Source organism: Apostichopus japonicus, chromosome 5 (assembly GCF_037975245.1).
Source record: "Apostichopus japonicus isolate 1M-3 chromosome 5, ASM3797524v1, whole genome shotgun sequence".
In the NCBI taxonomy this organism is placed as follows: Eukaryota; Metazoa; Echinodermata; class Holothuroidea; order Aspidochirotida; family Stichopodidae; genus Apostichopus; species Apostichopus japonicus.
In genome coordinates, this window is record NC_092565.1 from 9,065,372 (window position 1) to 9,083,896 (window position 18,525).

Below are 18,525 nucleotides of genomic sequence, written 5' to 3' on the forward strand. Positions count from 1 at the left end.
CAGAGGTTACTGTACAACTTCTATCAGCATTCCAACTGTAATTGGCAAGAATTTTAGAACCTCATTTTGAAATGGGTTCAGTCATTATTTTATGCATCCACAGTATGGTAGAAGTTTCTGCTATTGTACAGGCAATGTTATCCTCAAATTGAATTTCAAAGTTTCAAAGAACCAGATTTAATAAATTGCTACATGCCTACTGGTTTATTCCGTCTGTCTATCTTACTGTTAAAGTGACATTCAGAAGTCTAAAAGAATGAATCTAATAGTGGACGAAATCTGCATGTACAGTACTGTAGCTTTGAGTGTAAACTAAATGTCATACTTATAAAATTCAGACTTAATTGGACATAGGTCTAACAGAAATTAGAAGCTTTTATAAAATTTTTCTGCTTCATGGTGTGATTTGGGTGGATCAAATTAACCCTTGCAGTTCCATTATCTTGCCTTTACTCTATGTAAAACAGACTGACAGAGTCATGAATCATGCCAAATGTAGCTCGGACAACACTGAATAGTTTTGTACCGTATTCGAATTGTCCAAGTGTAAAATAAATTGCAGTGTACACTAGACGGTAGACGTACCATTTAGTTCAATTACCGGAATGAAGGTAAGGAATTCCTTGTTAGTTTATGCGGTTTCATTGCAGACCGTCTGTATATCTTCCTAAGGCTACTCCTCAGAAAGAAGAGCAAAGAAATTGATTATACAAGGATAAGATGTCTGATATATATGTACACACTGTAGGAGGGTTATTGAAACTACACGAGTACAAGATATAGGTCAACATCTAAAGGTTATTTACCATTGCCATTCCCCAGAGGTGAAAGTAAAATTCTTGGTCAGTTCTTTCCTGAAGGGTCTCTCACATAGAACCTGTGTATAGCCTTGTCCATCCATACCTGCATTGTAATGCAAATTAGAATGCAGTGAAAGCACAGCTTGCTCAGTAATCAGGGAATAACTCATTGAAGTTCCTTGCAATGAAAAGCTTAATTTCTTTTTGTTAAATGGGGGTCATGAGCACCATCATGCAAGCACAGTAGTATTTATTTTAATGAGTAGCAAGAAGTGTTGGAATAGTGATTCTGATCAGATTTCTGCCTATTTGTTCAATGTGTATATTTGTTGGAGTAAGTGCTTACATCACTAAGCTTCACCGGGATGCCAAAATAGTTGCCAATTTAGGCTGTAATTTTTCTCCCTACTTTTGCCTCATTATTTTTATCTCAATTTGAGTATTGCACTTGAAGGCTTATATATCTTTATAATTTTGCTTGAAATACCCAAAGAGAACTTGAATGATTGCTAACATTTTGTAAGTTTCCAGTGGAGATGAAGAAAGACTATCATCTGGGCCGCAGGGCTTAAATGGAAAAAGGACATAATGACTCATGTGTGATGACCAATATTGTCATACTAACAGTATATATGATATCTCCTCTCATAATTCAAACTGTGGAAACGAGGAAAGAAATTTTTGGCCAGAATGTGATTCAGACCAGTCACCACTTGGGGGGGGGGGGGGAACTCAGTTCACTGGTTGAAAAAGTCTGTTCATTGGTTTGACTTCAACAGCAGCCAAAAACTTCTTTGCTCCTTTTTACTGTTCATAATATCCCAGTCAATTTTCGGTTGTTGATTTTATGTACATAGTTCAAACTGATAGCAATTACAGATTTCAAGTTATGGCATTATCAGCTTTCTGTATAGGTGCCAATCCCTAGAAGCAATCACATACTGTACTTGGTTCATGCAATTATGGGGTTATTGTAATGAAAAAGTGATAGCATGTGCTAATGTTAAGGTTTTGTGTATGTAAAACAAGATATGATAGACTACTTCTACACAGTAATTTAAGTAACGTCATTGACAATGACTTTTAAGCTACACAGAGCTTTGGTCATCAAGTACAGACAAAGCTCTGTGTTTGAACTTTGAAGATTGCTGGGAGCGGGCTGTAGGTCACTCAAATCATCCGAAAAGATCTGTTTGCTCTTTGGCAATATTGTTATGAAACCGCAAATAACTTCTGCATACCTTTAATTCAAAATGTTAAAGGAAATCACCAAGAAAGATTTGGTCAAGTCTGTGAAAAGTGACTCATTATACTAAATCATTTAAATCTATATACAACATATATTATGAAGGGGCTTTGATGTTTTCATTCCACTTTTTGAAGGGTATTTACCAAATTTCCAAATATAGGCACAGCAACGAATACCCTGCTTTTAGTACCGTGGCACATACATGTGGTCACTTGTCCCAGAGATAATGTAAACCTACATTAATACAGTAGTACAAAAGTCTAATAGGACACTATACGTCTGGAACTGAGTGAATGCTTTCCTTGGATGTCTGCCAAAGTGAAGCAGAACTTAGGTATTGCTGGTACTCTACAACTGTATGGTATGGAAATGATAAAAGAAAGTTAAAAAGATTTGATAAAGTTAACATGGTTGCTCTCTTTCAAGAGCATCATCTTTATATTGGACATTTTCTTGATGCCTTTTATGGGTTTCACTTACACATCAACTCTGTACATTAATAGTAAGTACAGAATATAATTAACTTCATTTTGCCTTCACTGTTAACTTTGTAATAGGCTAGTACTGATAAATCCAGTCTGTTCAGTCAAGAAGTGCCTAATAAAAGTATCGTAATTCTCAGTGCCTCTCAGTTCATGATTTCTATTCTTAAAATCATAGCTTCATAGTATTTGAATCCTCCTCTTGTGCACCTTATCTGGAACCCTACAGTACCGTATACTGTACGGGCCTATGTACCCTTACAGTACTGTACGTACAGAATGTTCTATGATCACTATATCTGTGCTGTTGATTCCTGATTATTTGCAATGCTGAAATTGTAGTCTTCCATTTAGGTTTGTAGACTTATGTAAATCAGTTTATTCCAGTATTAAAGTATGTGTGTATACATGACTTCATCTCACATAGTAAAATTACTAAGGTTATGGATGTCAAATCTCTTCAAATGTTTCAGATATTTTTGAAACTTGCTGAGCAAAAGTTTTGCAATCTTCTGTGGGTCTTCGTATTAAAATATCTCATTACATACATTTAAGTGCACTTAAATTAACGTTGCACTTCATTGGTTCTGACACATCTCATCATTTTAGCAAACTCAATCATATTTAATAACTGAGAGTAGTTCAACCTCTCTAATTAGACAGGCTCTGTGGAGTCACAGCATGCATGCTGACATTAGTGATCATCTTCAGTTTATTTCACTGCTTCTGAGAAGAGAGTCAATAAAAAATGAAACTAACTCATCCAAAAAAATAATAATAATAAACCTCACACATGTCAAGCAAGGTTTTTTATTTAGTGCATAATTTTAATAAGTTGACTAATAGTAGTTAAGTAGGCATGTACTTATACTCTGCTTACAAGAAGGTCTGTTCCTTGATTTAATCCAAGTATGAATGTTTGTATATATTGAAAATTTGACCGTTTAAAATAATACTGCTCTTTGCGATCAAATCAAATACAGGGCAGTCTGTGGAAGTGGCTAGCCTCTCATTAATAGACATAAATCTGTTGGGAATGGTTATGGGTGCACTGTTCACTCAAATGTCAGGGCTACTGGTGATATTCTGATAAGTATGGTCCATATGACATATGTAATTATATTTACTGTACTGCAAAGCGTAACACTGCAGTGGTAGGCATTTGTGAGTATTACATAGCATCACACCAATGCTATATAACTTTACACTGCAATGAGACATGCATATATATGGACAACATAACTTCATACATGGGAATGTCTGCGGCTTGTAAGTAATGCGGGTCAACTCAAGTGATGGATTGAACAGGCTTGTACTAAGTATAAGCCAAGCTGTGCCAGAAAGTACTTGCTATAAATATTCCTTACACTGGCCCTCTATTGTTCCTTCATGTACTGTACATTAACATTTAATTGGGATGCAGTGAGTTTAAAGTTGTTTATAGGCTATTACAGTTGCTAATTGTCAACATTTGGGATATTCTGACAACATTCTATGTTAAAATTTTGAGGATTGCAACCTTGACGAATACTCTCAGTTTGAACTGAAATGTGTTTGCACATTTATTTTTTGTCAATAGAGTGATTATGTGCTTCATTTGTACAGAAAATTAAGGAGCAGCAAATAACAATAAAGTCTAGAACCCAAACAGTCTCAAGTCATAATGATAAAAGAAGAGAAATACTGTATTTTGATGTGTTTTTTTCCTGCATTATACTACAATTTAGCGTTGAAGCTGTATACATGCAATCAGATGTGTGGAGTCACAGAGTACAGTATGCCCGCAGATCGTTACGATTCGCATCTTAATCATGAATCAATGCATACTAAATACCGTTCCTAAAGGCGGTAAGGGTTTAATCCATCTCTTTGACAGTCGCTTCACCTGGATGATGTAAATTGACTGTCAGAGTTTCAACTGTTCTTTGACGAGCTGGTTGTCTTTCCGTCCAGTAATGTCTAGCTGGATCTTCTTTTGTGCCTGGTTAATTAACACTTCACGCACACACACACACACACACACGAGACATTAATGCAGGGAGGAGGAATCCTAGGACCCCTAGATTCACTTTCTTCTGCTCTTGACATTCCAAACACAGAGATTAAATAGGCCAGAAAGGATTGTGAAAAAAGTCTCCTTTGTGGTGACAGATCGGGTATCATAGACGGCTCATAACCATTGGCAAGTTGAAGTTGGTAATGTTATATTACCAGAGCTGTACACATTGGTACAATACATAACCAAAGTATATATGGTATATACATGACTGTATGATTTGATGAATCTTGGCTGATAGCTTTGACATAGAAGAGACAGTTTGGATCATCAATTAATTGAGGTTATTCCTGTCATGCTATATGACTACAGGGACCACATTATCATATCAAGGAACAGAATCATTTTGCAAAAGGCTGATCCAGTTTTTAACACGACAGCTGTGGATGGTATAGGATGTTGATAGTTCCTTGTCTTGTCACTCTTGTGGTCATTAATTATGCAGCCTTGGTCACACCTTGGTAGTTGCAGTGGTCTTTGTTCTTTGGATGTGGATGGGGACGGGGGGAGGGAGGGGAAGGGGAGGGACTCCATTTATTCCCATCAGAATGGAAAAACAGCAAATACTGCTGCAAATAATAATGTCACTTGGTTGGTCTGTTACTGATTCCTAAGACATAAATGTACCCGATTGAAAAGAACAGGTATTCACTATCAATGCAGCTCTTCAGTGTAGCTAATGCAACCATATCTTTTATGTAGTTTTAATGCAGCTTCTATGTAGTTTCTATGTAGTTTCAATGTAGTGTACAGTAGCTTCAATGTAGCTTCAATACAGATTCAATGCAACTTCAATGTAGCTCCATGGCAGCTTCAATATTGCTTCAATATGAAGGGAATAATTATAGTTCAAGGCAATTCTAGGGCTGCATGAAGTTTGTTTTAGCACTATAAACACTGTGTTTCTACAGTATGTGTTAGAACTTCTATACATCTTTGTCTTTGTGTAAAAGTTTGTGCGTTGTTTATAGCAGCATTTTAATGCTATGCGATCCACCACAACACCACAGATAAGCCAATACCAGATTTATTAGCCAATACTCTGATGTTCAATAAGACAAAGGAGTCAACAGTCCGTAATATACAGTCCAAAAGAAACAAAGAAGGTACAGTAACAAAGGTATCAGGCATAACAAAGTTCTTGTCCTGGAATCTCTGCTGTTTGACCTTTCGTTTGCCTTCCTCCGTTTAAAGTACCACCGATTTCCCTTTGTGACCAATCAGTTCCACTTTCCTTTATACCTGTATAGAACACATTTCAACCAAGTTAATTGAGGCAATGTCATAAAGGTTTTAGATGCATCAGTGTCTAATTAGCATGTTATCGTCATCTTGATCGGTATAACTAGGATTAGGGTGCTGCTAGGGATGTCCTCTGATGCCTGTGAGCTATTATAGTGTCTCGGTATGGTATTTATCTGATGATCGTGATGCTTGCTGTGGGCATGTCTTTGTTGAGGCTCACAGTTTCATTGCTCATCTCAAGTAAAGCTAAACATTTAATATTTACACACTGTAGCATGGGTGCGTATTGTGTGTTGCAAAATGCAGAGCTATTGTGTAGTCTCATCAGTGCTTGATTCATTATAAAATCCTTTGATCATGCTATCAAGGACACTTTTTCATTACAAAACTTGATGAAAGTTGGTCATTTTGTTGAATCAAAATGGTGGCAAACAATTTTTTTTAAACATGTCATTGCAAATAAAATATTTTGATAACTTTATTCTGACTTAAGTTGCCAAACTGTACGTATGTCATTATAGTGAGGTAGCAGTACAGTAATGGGGACATTACTATCGAACAGTACTCATGCCATTATTTAGTGTGCTTCCTTGCATACCTGCCTCCTCACAACAAACACACTCTGGCTATACAATGTTCAGAGTTTTCACACATTGCATGCTCCTTTTAGCATTGTCCTCCTCTGACTGTACACTACAGTCTATGCCCCCACTGCATCGAGGTATGTTACAGAGATCCAGGTTATTTGAGGAGTGGTGTTAAACTTTAGTAAAGGACCATTGAGAATAATGTTGCAAAATTTTGGAGTTTAGTTACCAACAGCTATTCAGCATTTACTTAAGTGTGTTACCATGGTAATGTTCACTACTATACTGGCAGTACACTTCTCCAAGCGAAAAATTGAAAGCAAACTTGACACCACTCCAAGACGGAATACTATTTGGTTTTGTGACAAGCAGAGCTGCTTGACTGTACATAAAGTACAAGTTTACTTATGCACTTATTCCCACACATTGGAGTTCACAAGGCTTGATTCTCTATTTATATTTGATCACCATGAAGGGGAAAATAACCCGATGAAGGCCCCAGAAATTCAATTTCGACTGTGGGCGTTGGTCCTGGCCAAATGTCATTGAGTTTATATTTGCATATTTATTCAGTCAACAAGACTGCTGGGATTATCCTGTTCCTTGTGTTTACAAGTCAAACAGACAAACCAACTAACAAACAGACCCTTCAACATCATTTATCATTAACGGAACAGATTAGACAACACACAACTGGACATGTTAACCATAAGTATTGTCATACTATCGGCTAAATAATCTAGGAGTTGTTGTTAATCTAATAAATATATGATATTACCAACCGAATATTACTTGAAATTATGATTATCATTAATCAAACAGAAGCACACTCCAAGTGAAAATTTGATCTTAGCCGATTGTTTAAGATTTAAAAAGATTTAAAATTTCATATCAGTACTCATCGCATATGAGAAGCAAGTTTAATTTAAACTGTAAATTTGTGAAGGAAAAGTGTTACTTTCCTTCCATCATTTGTGATGACATTAACTTTAGTGTTTAGTGAAGCTAATGAATTATGAACAACATTATTAATTTATTATGGAATGTTTGAGTATCACAAAGCATCATAACACTAATACAGCAGTCAAACTAAAGTAAATATGGTTTCTCATTTCTGTGTAATATTGTGTGGTCTTTGTATTAGCAGTCTACCACAATATGTGCTTTTTAAACTAATTGATTAGTTAGTATTGAAGCAGCTCATATTTAATTAATAAGTATTAAAGCATCTTGAAGCACTAACTGTTAAATCAATCATTGTGTGGTTAAGTATGGTTGATTATTGATCAAACTAAGATGTGGTTGGAATTTTTATTTCCTTCAAAGATCGTTACTTGACAATGGGTTGTTGATTTTCATTCATTTTAAATTCTTTGGTTGCCCAGATATCTAAATTGTTTACAAAACTGCTAATCAGATGCATTTCCAAACAAACGCAACATTGTAAACAGATTTTCTTGATGATTTAATTAGGAATGTAAACAATTAAGGTACTTTAATTATAGCTACATTGTAAACAAATTGAACAGGACATGGTAAAATATTCAGATTCAATTAGAAACGTTTTTAAGCTTGTTTGAAAACTGGAAATGTCAACAAAGGGTGTTTAAATACTGGGAAATTATCACTTTCCTGTTTTGTTCAAGTTAGTCATTTACTTAAACAAAGAGTACAGTTGACCTTTCGTAATGATTAGGGTCAGAGAGAATTTAAAAACAAGGTCAGAGTATTTTGAATCCTGGATATAAATGTAGGTCTGTCCTTAGTTTCCATTGTTTGATTTCATGAGCCAATCAAAATGAAGATGAAACAAATTGTTATAATTTTACAGTGTAAAGGGGATGGATGAATCTTTAAGTAGACCTTAGTGTGTATAGTCTGGACGACTCTGTAGGCTTTATTAATTAACAGATCTGCACCATCAAGCCAAATTTTTTTTGACCATGTGACAGATGTTGTTTTTCTTTGTGGGTTGTTTTAGGTGTATTTAGTATTTTCAGAAAGTATGAAATAAATCTTGATTTATTTGAGGACCCACGTGAAGCATCATAATAGCACCCTGACAAAACCAAATTGTACTAAGAGGACCCAGAGAAAGGATCTTAACTTACGAGGACTGAAACAAAACAAGCATTAAGGGGACCCAGACAAAACATCCTAACTTAAGAGGACACAGACAAAAAGCAAACTTAAATGAAGAGGATCGATATAAAGAAACAGTACAATTAATGTACAGTAGGCTATCCATACGAAACAAAGTCCGAGGACCCAAACAAAAGCATCTTCATTTATTAGAGGACCCGTCGTCGTCAGAGGCAACATCAAATCGTAGTAGTCAGGCAAATCAACCCTAAAACAAAGGACCTACTGTAGACAAATCAATTTAAATCTTAAAATAAAGGACACTTAAAGCACTTTATTCGAGAGGACCAAACATTCACTGTAAGCGTGTTTTGTGTAGATGTTATGGAATAACACCAATTTTCACACTTTTCATGACCCAATACAAATCAACAATGGTACACGGTGTAATGCTTGTGTTGAATAAACTTCCTTTCATTTTCACTTGTAAGCATTCAAATTTCAATGATTGGCAAATTAGTACATATTGAGTTATCATTTTAAGGAAGTAATTATTCTACTGTTCATCATACATACTTCATAGCATTATAACATTTCTTGTGGAATACTCATTTAGGCAGGAATAGCTGCACATTTCCATTTCATATTTGTTTACTTTATTACTAATACAAATGGATGAGTCTCATTTATACAGTGACTTTGAATGTCATCTTGTAATGCATCAGTAGGAGATCATTCTACTGAGCTTAGGGTGAATGGTCCTGTCTAATACTGCCTTAGCAGTACTCTTACTTAGATTTCATGTGCACATTTATATTGCAGATAGAAGTATAATTATGTCTACAGTGCTGTAATGCTGATTTATGCATCTTAGAGAGCTCTTGTAGCTGATTAATTATAAAGTACATCGGCAATGAATGTCATCATGGATGAATTTATTGAGGCAAATGATGAACAAACATGTTTGTATATTAATATGTATTAATAGTAAAAATTCATATTTTTAGGCTGATTAAGAAACTTGTCAACAACCTGTAGGTTGCAAAGTCATGGTGGCTTATCATTTGGACCTTAAGAAAAGAATTGACATGTACTTTCTGTTGCTGAGAGACCGAACGATCAGTTTTGTTTTTGATAAATTTTAGGTTTGTCATTATTCCTGTGGAAGTGATGCAGCGTTTGCAGTTTTTATTTGGACAAAGGAAGGTACCATCATACAGCAGTATTAATTTAGCTTTGAAGATATGGATTTTTGTTTAATTGTACTGCTTGTGTAGTATTGACCACCAGCTGCACACAAAGGTTGTCACAAAGTTTTTCAGCTGTTGACCTCTTATTGTTTTGTTTTGTTTTTTGTTGTTGTTTAAATAAAGCATCGGTTAGAGGTGATACGGAATGGGTCTATTCAGTGATGATTACTGCACTGTGACCATAGACAATGTATATTGTCTTTCCTTATGAAATATGTATGTGATTAAGGAAGAGACTATTCCCATACTGGTCAGTAAGAGATATTCTGTGACCAGTATTTAGTGCAGAGATAATCCAGTTTCTTCCAGCTAGCTTTTATACAATAAACTTCTGTGTGAGATTTCCAAGCTGCTGTGCATACTGTACAGCTAGATAACTTTTAACTTCAAAGCGAAGTTACAGTGAAACTTAGTTTTGAAAGTTTCCTCGCAGAGAACATGAAAGTAATGATTATGTAGGTACTTGATGATAACCCTAAGGTAGCAAGTTAACATTATTAAAAACCCACAGTACTTAGCATAGCACGTATACATTCTTAAAGTCATAACAATCTGTTGCTCACTAATTTATCATCTCGTTAAGGGCGATAATTGCCCTCATCAAAGCATATAGCAGTTTGTAATGATGGAGACTGATATCTTTGAAATGCTGCATCACAAAGTGCTGTAATCTTCTTAAACATCTTCCTCTTTTATGACTTGATAATTTACTATTCCATCAGATGATAGGACTCAACAGTGATAAGACAATTCAGCTGTGACTAGTACTTTGAAACAAATAGCACATTCACTGCTGTACACCAGGAAGCCATAACCAAGAGCAATTTAAAAGCCAGGAGAGGTTGTAAACAGTACAGTTGGCAATACTGTACATCAGTGGTTCTGATTAGCATCGTTTAGTGGCTAGTCGTTCAGTACGGTGGGACAGATAAATGCAGATAGTGTAATCTATCATTTGTGCATGTATGTATGTAAATATGTGTGTACATATGCATACAAGTTTGTATACATACATGAGTTTATAGTATGATGCATTTCACTTGTGATGTATTCTACTCTAAACTGCTCACATTAAATGTTTTGGAGATTACAAACTTGAATGTTTTGGAGATTATAAACCTGGGATGTTACAACTGTACTGGACAATAACTTGTGAAGATCATGAATGGTGTTCCATTAATCATTCTTGAATCTCTTTTACAGTTGCTTGTTTAGGAATTCAATTCAAAGTTTTCCACTGTTTTAATTATTTCAAACCAATAATTACAATCTTTTCCAACAGATATCTGGTAGTTTGTAATGTTTTGAAGACCTAAATTGATAGGACGACACAGCCAGTATTTTTCTTACTATTTATAAAGTAATGCTAGTTTGTTTTGGGTTGTTGTTGTTAACCCTCCCCCCCCCCCTCACCACTGCCCACTGCAAATCATCCTGTTACCCTTTTCACCTGATCTATATATTGTCATATAACAGAACTTTCTAAGAAGCATTGCATTCAAGTTGATTTCCATTTTACACAGAGTGGTTCTTCAGTAAGATGTACCTTAGTACAGTATATAACATAATTTTCAGTGTTTCTACTGTATACTTCTATGTAATAACATAGCATGGCTTCAGTGTCTACAGTGAAAACTAAAAAGGTAACTTGTAAGTGTTGGATTGAATTGGCACAGGACACTTACACAGCATTCTCTCACATTCAAGTCAAATCACCTACATAATACTTGTAACCATGGTGATGAGCCTACAGACAACAATAAAATAACTTTCAACAATGGAATGGTGGTTTGTATTACCCTAAAACCTTATTGTGTCTTGTCTTGTATTGTCTGTGGTAGCTTGTGACAGTAGTTTAAATCACAAAAGAGATGTCCTTATATAAACAACTCAAAATACCAGAGCAGTACACAGATATGGGACAGGCTTGTTGTCACCTTCAGTAGTCTACTGTACCAGATCGGTGCCTCCATTTGAATCAGGTTTTGACCTGGTATTATATATAGGTTTGTTGGACCTGTTGCTTCAAAGAAAGACATTTTCTGATTTGTGAAGTATTAATTAGTTGTTACAGAGAACTGATGGCAGCCATTAAAGGATAAATCAACTAATTGTTAAAAGGATTGTCTGGTGGCCCAAAGAAGTTACCTTAAAAAATAGTAAATAATTTTCCAAACATGTTGTCAAAGTATGAGAACGCTAATGTTGCGTTTGACAGTGAAACGATTTTTTAATCGTTATGGATAGACATTTCAAATATGATTTGAACAGTACAATACGTGACGTCAGCTCTGCCATAGCAGATTGCGTCATAACCCACCCTCCGCACAGTACCTATACGGTAATCACAACAAAAACAGCGTGTGTATACAGATAAATTTCTTCCTTAATTTCCGGTGAAATTTCTTAAAAATTAGATATGTTTTCAAAAACTCCTTAAGCCACCATGTACTTGAGCGGTGGTTCCGTGGTCTTTGTGTAACACAAGGTAAATTTTAACAGCAGACTCTGAGTTGTTCAGGCTATACATCGCGCTATCCAGCTCCAACGCGAAAAATGTTCGCATGTAGGCTGTACTCAAACGTTGACAATCGGACAGTTCTGCGAAGCCTAAGCTTTTCAGCGCTATATTCTGCTCTGACAACGATTCGATCAATTTCTTCAATAATTTCCGGTGAAATTTCTTATAAATTAGATATGATTTAAAAAACTCCTTAAGCCGCAATATATTTAGTAGATCGGTGGTTTCGTGGTCTTTGTGTAACACAAGATAAGTTTTAACAGCAGGCTCTTCGTTGTTTATACATCGCGGTATCCAGCACCAGCGCGAAGAATGTTCGCGTGTATAGGCTACTATAACGTTTACAATCGGACAGTTCTGCGATGACATCGATCCCGCCAAGTTTCATCTTTCGGTTTAACGAATACTTTATAAGTTTCCTTTTACTGTTAATTTGATCCGTGAATTTTATTTCAGCGAGTTCGAAGAACAGTTAATGAACTGTGGTTTGAGTGTGAGTGTACTATGTGTAACGCTATACAAGTACACCAACTGAGCATCGTAGTATATACGTTCGCGAGTATGTACGTTATATATATATGAGGCAATTCAATGTGCTTACACGTGAGTTAATTTGCTGCGGAATTGGGAGTGCTAACTTCAAGTCGCCTGTTTTGCCTATCTGCAAGCACTACGTCAAACACCATATTGAAGCGTTCGAACAAACGGTACTTTTGGTGAGAAACTGGTGAATTTGAAAACCAGATTTCTACAAGAAGAAAATGTCGAATGGGGACAATTTTTACATGGTTAGAAAGAGAAAAATAATAACTACAAGGACAATGTATCAAAATCTTCCACCAGACAATTCCTTTAACAGAGCCTGTGTACAGTCAATTATTGTGACAAAAGTCAGCAAAAAGTTATCTGTAAAATAAGGAAAGAAATAACAAATACAGTGCAAAGGATATGAGCTATCATCATTCTTGATTCACTGTGGGTGTTTACATCAATATATCCATAAGAAACTCTAATTAAGTGAATCCAGCTTGGAAGTTTAATTTTTTATCAGAAAAGAAATTTACCTACTTTATGTTACAAAGTTAAATAGATGTGTTTCCATAGGATGTAACTGAAGGGTTAACCCCAGCATTATAATGCTGGGTTTAACCCTTCAGATGGGGTGAGGGGGGGGGGGGGAGCGGGGGTTGGTGTTGAGGACATATTGAGATCTCTTCTGGTTATCTCTTTGTTTAATTTATTAATATTTCTTATTCCTCTCCAGATTGACCTTAGGCACTCTTTATCCAGCATACCAATCATATAAAGCTGTGAAGAAGAGAGACCCCAAAGAATATGTAAGTCACTGTGGGACAAACATGTATATCCCATAATGTTATATGTAAGCTGCTAGTGGGACAAGCATGTATCCCTTAATGTTATATGTACAGTAAGTCAGAAGTGGGAACAGCATATATCCATTAATGTTATATGTAAGTCTTTAGTGGCATAACCATACAGTATCTCTTAATATTATATGTAAGTCATTAGTCGAATAACCATATCCCTAAATTGTATGTAAGTCACTAGTGGGATAACCACATCCCTTAATATTATATGTTAGTCACTAGTGGGATAACCATATCCGTTAAAATCATATGTAAGTCATTAGTGGGATAACCATTTCCCTTAACAAATGTTAAGAGGTTGCTGCAGAAAGTGCTGTGATGGGTTAGAAATTTAAAGCAATGTTCAGGAAGTATTTCATCTCTCATCACACAAAATACATTCTTGGACAAAGTGCATTGTTGCATCTGTGCTTTGATGTACATTTATTTGATTAATCAGGTACAGCAGTCTGTAACTATTAAAAATTCAGAATATTACCACATCATCTTGACTTCCAACAGATTCATAGCAGATGAGTGAGGTCTTCTCCCTGTTTGCATATATATATATCACAGATAGTGCACACTGTGCAAAAATTATTAGTTTGACTTGATACATCAATTGGTGAATAAGAGATATAAGCCAGTGGTTCTGTAAACCAACCAACTGCTTCGAGTCATCAAAACTAAACAGTAAACAGCATTGACCGTATTCTCTCAATGGAAACCCTGTCTATTGTAACAGCAAAGTGTTGGTATTGAAGAAGGTGGAGTGCAATTTGGCTAGGCTATAAACTGTATGGATAACCACCTACCAGTCAGTTTTAGTCAAGAAAACTTCCAGGTCTAAGAGACATTCCAGGTCAACCATAACAAATGCTGACATTTAAGCCCTCAAATCTGTCTTTAATGCTTTCTGCACACTCACAATTCTTTGTACAATTCTGTCCTTAATATTCCTCAGATCCTAGGAGTACACTATCGGTATAGACTTGTGTATTTGAGGGTTGGCTGAGTAGTCTGGGTTTCACTCACAATTATGTTCAACTTATAAATACTGTCCATAAACTTGTACCAGTACTGTTATTTCTGAACTGAACAGAATGGTGCTTAAACTTTGGCTGGGGTCACAGGAGTTGTTCAACATATTTCTTGGCATATAAGGAATCAATTTTGTTGTAAATTTCAGTTTCTTTGTAGTAGAAATTAGTGTGAATGGTTTATTGATAATACCATTAGCACATGCATCAACTGCTTTTGAGAAAAAAGTAAGACAATCTGGTAAGTTGCTCTATATTGCATAAATGGTTAAATTACATCTGTCAGATTTCTGCTTTACCACACTGACCTTTGACCTCCATCAAAAAGAATAGGAATTATTTGCTCAGTATGCAACATACTGTACACAGTTAAACTGAGTATCATTCCCATAAGTAACGTTACTCTTCTTGAAGTATTGTGTTTACACAGTTATCACATTTTGACCTCAGTTGACCTCAAATGAGTTTGATATGAGCAAACGTGCAAGCAATATTGCATTCAATGTGGAACATCCACATACAAAGTGTTGAGATGTCATGTTATTGCATGCTGTTCCATCAAACCGGACACATTTGCTCGTTAATTACAAGTGCATATCTTCCTGTTTGTTTCCTGTAGTTGCAAGCTGCTAAGGTAGATGAACCAAATGTCATTCAAAAGATATTTCAATTCCTCTTCAATATGATCAAGTAGTTCTTTATTTACTTGCATTTTTTTTGAAAAATAGTGGGTATTAATTTCACCTGGGTGATACCACATGTGAAATTAATCTGGGCTTTGGCTCCATCTGTGACAATGTGACACTATGTAATGGATTTCGTCTGTGATTGTGAATTACACGTATACACATGAACGGGAGTACCGTACATGTATACAGTACATGAGTATTTCAAATAACGCCATGCCACCTCACACCTTATTAGTTCTTGCGAACACCGCCTGCGAGCCATCGGGAAATCAATTCTCTGAAATTGTCAGCATCGACAACAGAAATGTTTTCCTGCTTCAGTGTCATATTTCACAAATTCACTTCAAATAAGATCTACTTCAGATGGTGACACAGTACCGTATGGCAGCTGCTAGTTTACAGTCATCCATACTTACTTGCATTCGTAAGCGGACTTGTCATGGGTTTGTCAGTTCCATGCAAGTAGTCGATTGTCACATTCAGCATCCTGTATGACATCTGTATGTATCTTCTCACCTTTAGTTACTTTTAGCTAGTATCAGTAAATTATCAACATGAGCATACATCAGCATATATCCAGGTATGTGTAACTACTGTACAGTAGGTAGTACTCCAATGGCCTTGATCACACAAATCAATTGCATTTAATTATTTAGCGCACATACTGTATGCTGGAAACTCTTTCAACAGGAGGCCAAAATTAGTCAGACAACTAATAAGCATACGAGGAACATACAGTACAAGAATACTTACATGCTGCATGTAAACATATAGTTCTCCCTCCAACATGTACAGTAGTAAATGACTTGTAGTGTACAGACACATGATTGTACACACTAATAAATGCAAGTACTTTAGCTCATTAAAGATAGATTAAATGACTGGAATGATCTGTCTTTTAATCAATGGACGTTGCAAACACTGTTTAATAACATTTGATGAAGTCACTAGATCACACTTTATTAGAATATGACAAAAACATCCTGTCACACAGTTGGCTTATTATCTAAGGTTATCATTTCAGTTGTAAAGCAAAATAAAGGCTAACTTTTAGGTAGTAAAGCAATGATCTTAGCAAAGTAAATGAACAAATCTACCTTTAAATCTTGGTAACATAACCAGCTCTCAAGCTGGGGGTTGGACCAATGTGTACCTTACTTTCGCAAGCTCTACAGCGCCTTAGGATGGGAACGGGTGGGAGGGGGGGGGGCAGGGATGTTATGCATTATTAACATCTTAGACTTTATCATACCTGTGAGAATAAGGTTGGTAATATTCCACTTTTTATTTTTGTTTTTCAGGTCAAATGGATGATGTATTGGATTGTCTTTGCTCTTTTTAGTTGTTTTGAAACATTTGCTGATATTTTTGCTTCCATGTAAGTATCCAAAAGTTCAAGATTTCTGTTGAAGATTTGTAAAAGGCTTTACAGATGTTGCAATTTACCGTAATCATTTTAGTTTGAAAGTGAAGAGATTAGAAAGAGCTGTGACAAGTTAGTGACTAAATTGAAGCTAGCTAACAAGATGACATGATACTATGTAGCTGGATGAAGGTGTTAGTGCGGCCTTACAGCATATGATTGTATTCTCAATACTAATTGATATTGGAAATTACTTTCATAATCCTCTCATTAAAGACAGGATTTACTTTTAGCTCTTCTCTTGCCCATTTCTCTGCAATAAATATACATTTTACCCATCTGAAGCTCCAGACTTAGCATTTTAGCACTACCCCCTCCCCCAGACCCTGTGACCCACTGCTGGGTTGCCAAACACTTCCTCTTCCATTAAAGTCCATCTTCAGAAGTGAGAGATAAGGTGTTCTGTGTTAGATAGGGTGTTCTGTGTTAGATAAGGTGTTCTGTGTTAGATAAGGTGTTCTGTGTTAGATAAGGTGTTCTGTGTTAGATAAGGTGATCTGATTAGATAAGGTGTTCTGTGTTAGATAAGCTGTTCTGTGTTAGATAAGGTGTTCTGTGTTAATTATGTTACCAAACTTTCTAGTTAGGGTAGATGGGGAGAGTGCTATTGCTTGGAGACAGGAAAGTACCACCACTTGTACATAACCAGAACCATTCAGTTTCGAGATTTAAATAATCTGAGAAACTAAAAACTAAAATGAAAACTAGCTCATAACCCCATCAACCAGTCGTAACCTGAAATCTGAGTTCTCCTTATAGCATAATTAATGCATACAAGTGTCATCAAAACGAACCAAAGACAAAGAAGAAATATTCCTCTTTCAGTTTGTATTTTATACTCTTTCGAAATGGGTTGTTTATTACATTGCTACAATATCCTCTACCTTAATGTAATGTATAGAAACTGTGTGTTGCTCAACCTATCAATTTGATTATCCGGTTATTTGATATTACAGTATCACAAGTTGTTACATGATCCTATCATGGATAAAGTATATACTCTCTATTGTATATGATCTATAATATTCCTATGTGTAGGCTGCCTTTGTACAGAACTGAAACCATGGTCCATTGTTTGTTTTACACTGTTATGAACCATGTACATAGGCAATTCATTGCCAGTGATGTGTGTAGTGTGCTCATTCGGTCCTAGATATACAACAAGAAACTCAGGCAGACTGAGCATATTTATATTTTCATTCAATTATGTACATGTTCAAAGCTAGAATCGATATCTACATTGACATCATCATCTATAGTTAAATTTGAGACAATTATTATGATTATTTTTACACCGGTGCTTATATATCCCAGAATCCCAGGGTTCAATGCAGTTAACAAAACATACAAAATACAATAATACAATTGAATATACTTAACCATATAGGTTTGTTTGAAATAAAACGTCATTAACACTGATTTGTAATTACTGATAGAGGTAAGGCTTCGTACTTCTGATGGTAACTTGTTCCACAACAATGGTGCGACATGGCTAAATGTAACATTCAGTAGTATTATTAGCCAATTGTAGTAAAGAGAAATTGGTTTAATACATGCTGCTGAGTTAGGGGAATGGAAGTTGGTTTATATGTAGTAGTGGACTGATTGTGGTATTTATGGAATGTGAAAAAGTTGATTGGATGTAGAATTTAATTTAACTGCACACAGTTTTGCTTACTTCAGACATGGTAATTGCTCCCTCTAGAATCAAATCAATTAAAGTTAGCCTTTTAG

General features: G+C 35.7%; 1 protein-coding gene across 1 annotated transcript in view; it reads left to right on the plus strand.

The window, feature by feature from the left end:
* The window catches only part of LOC139967559 (uncharacterized), a 32,380-nt gene that overhangs the window by 3,002 nt on the left and 10,853 nt on the right, over positions 1-18,525 (plus strand). Inside the window, exons 2-3 of the mRNA XM_071971475.1 lie at positions 13,537-13,609; positions 16,670-16,746. Of these exons, the coding sequence (XP_071827576.1) occupies positions 13,537-13,609; positions 16,670-16,746 (150 nt within the window). The remainder of the gene's footprint in view (positions 1-13,536; positions 13,610-16,669; positions 16,747-18,525) is intronic.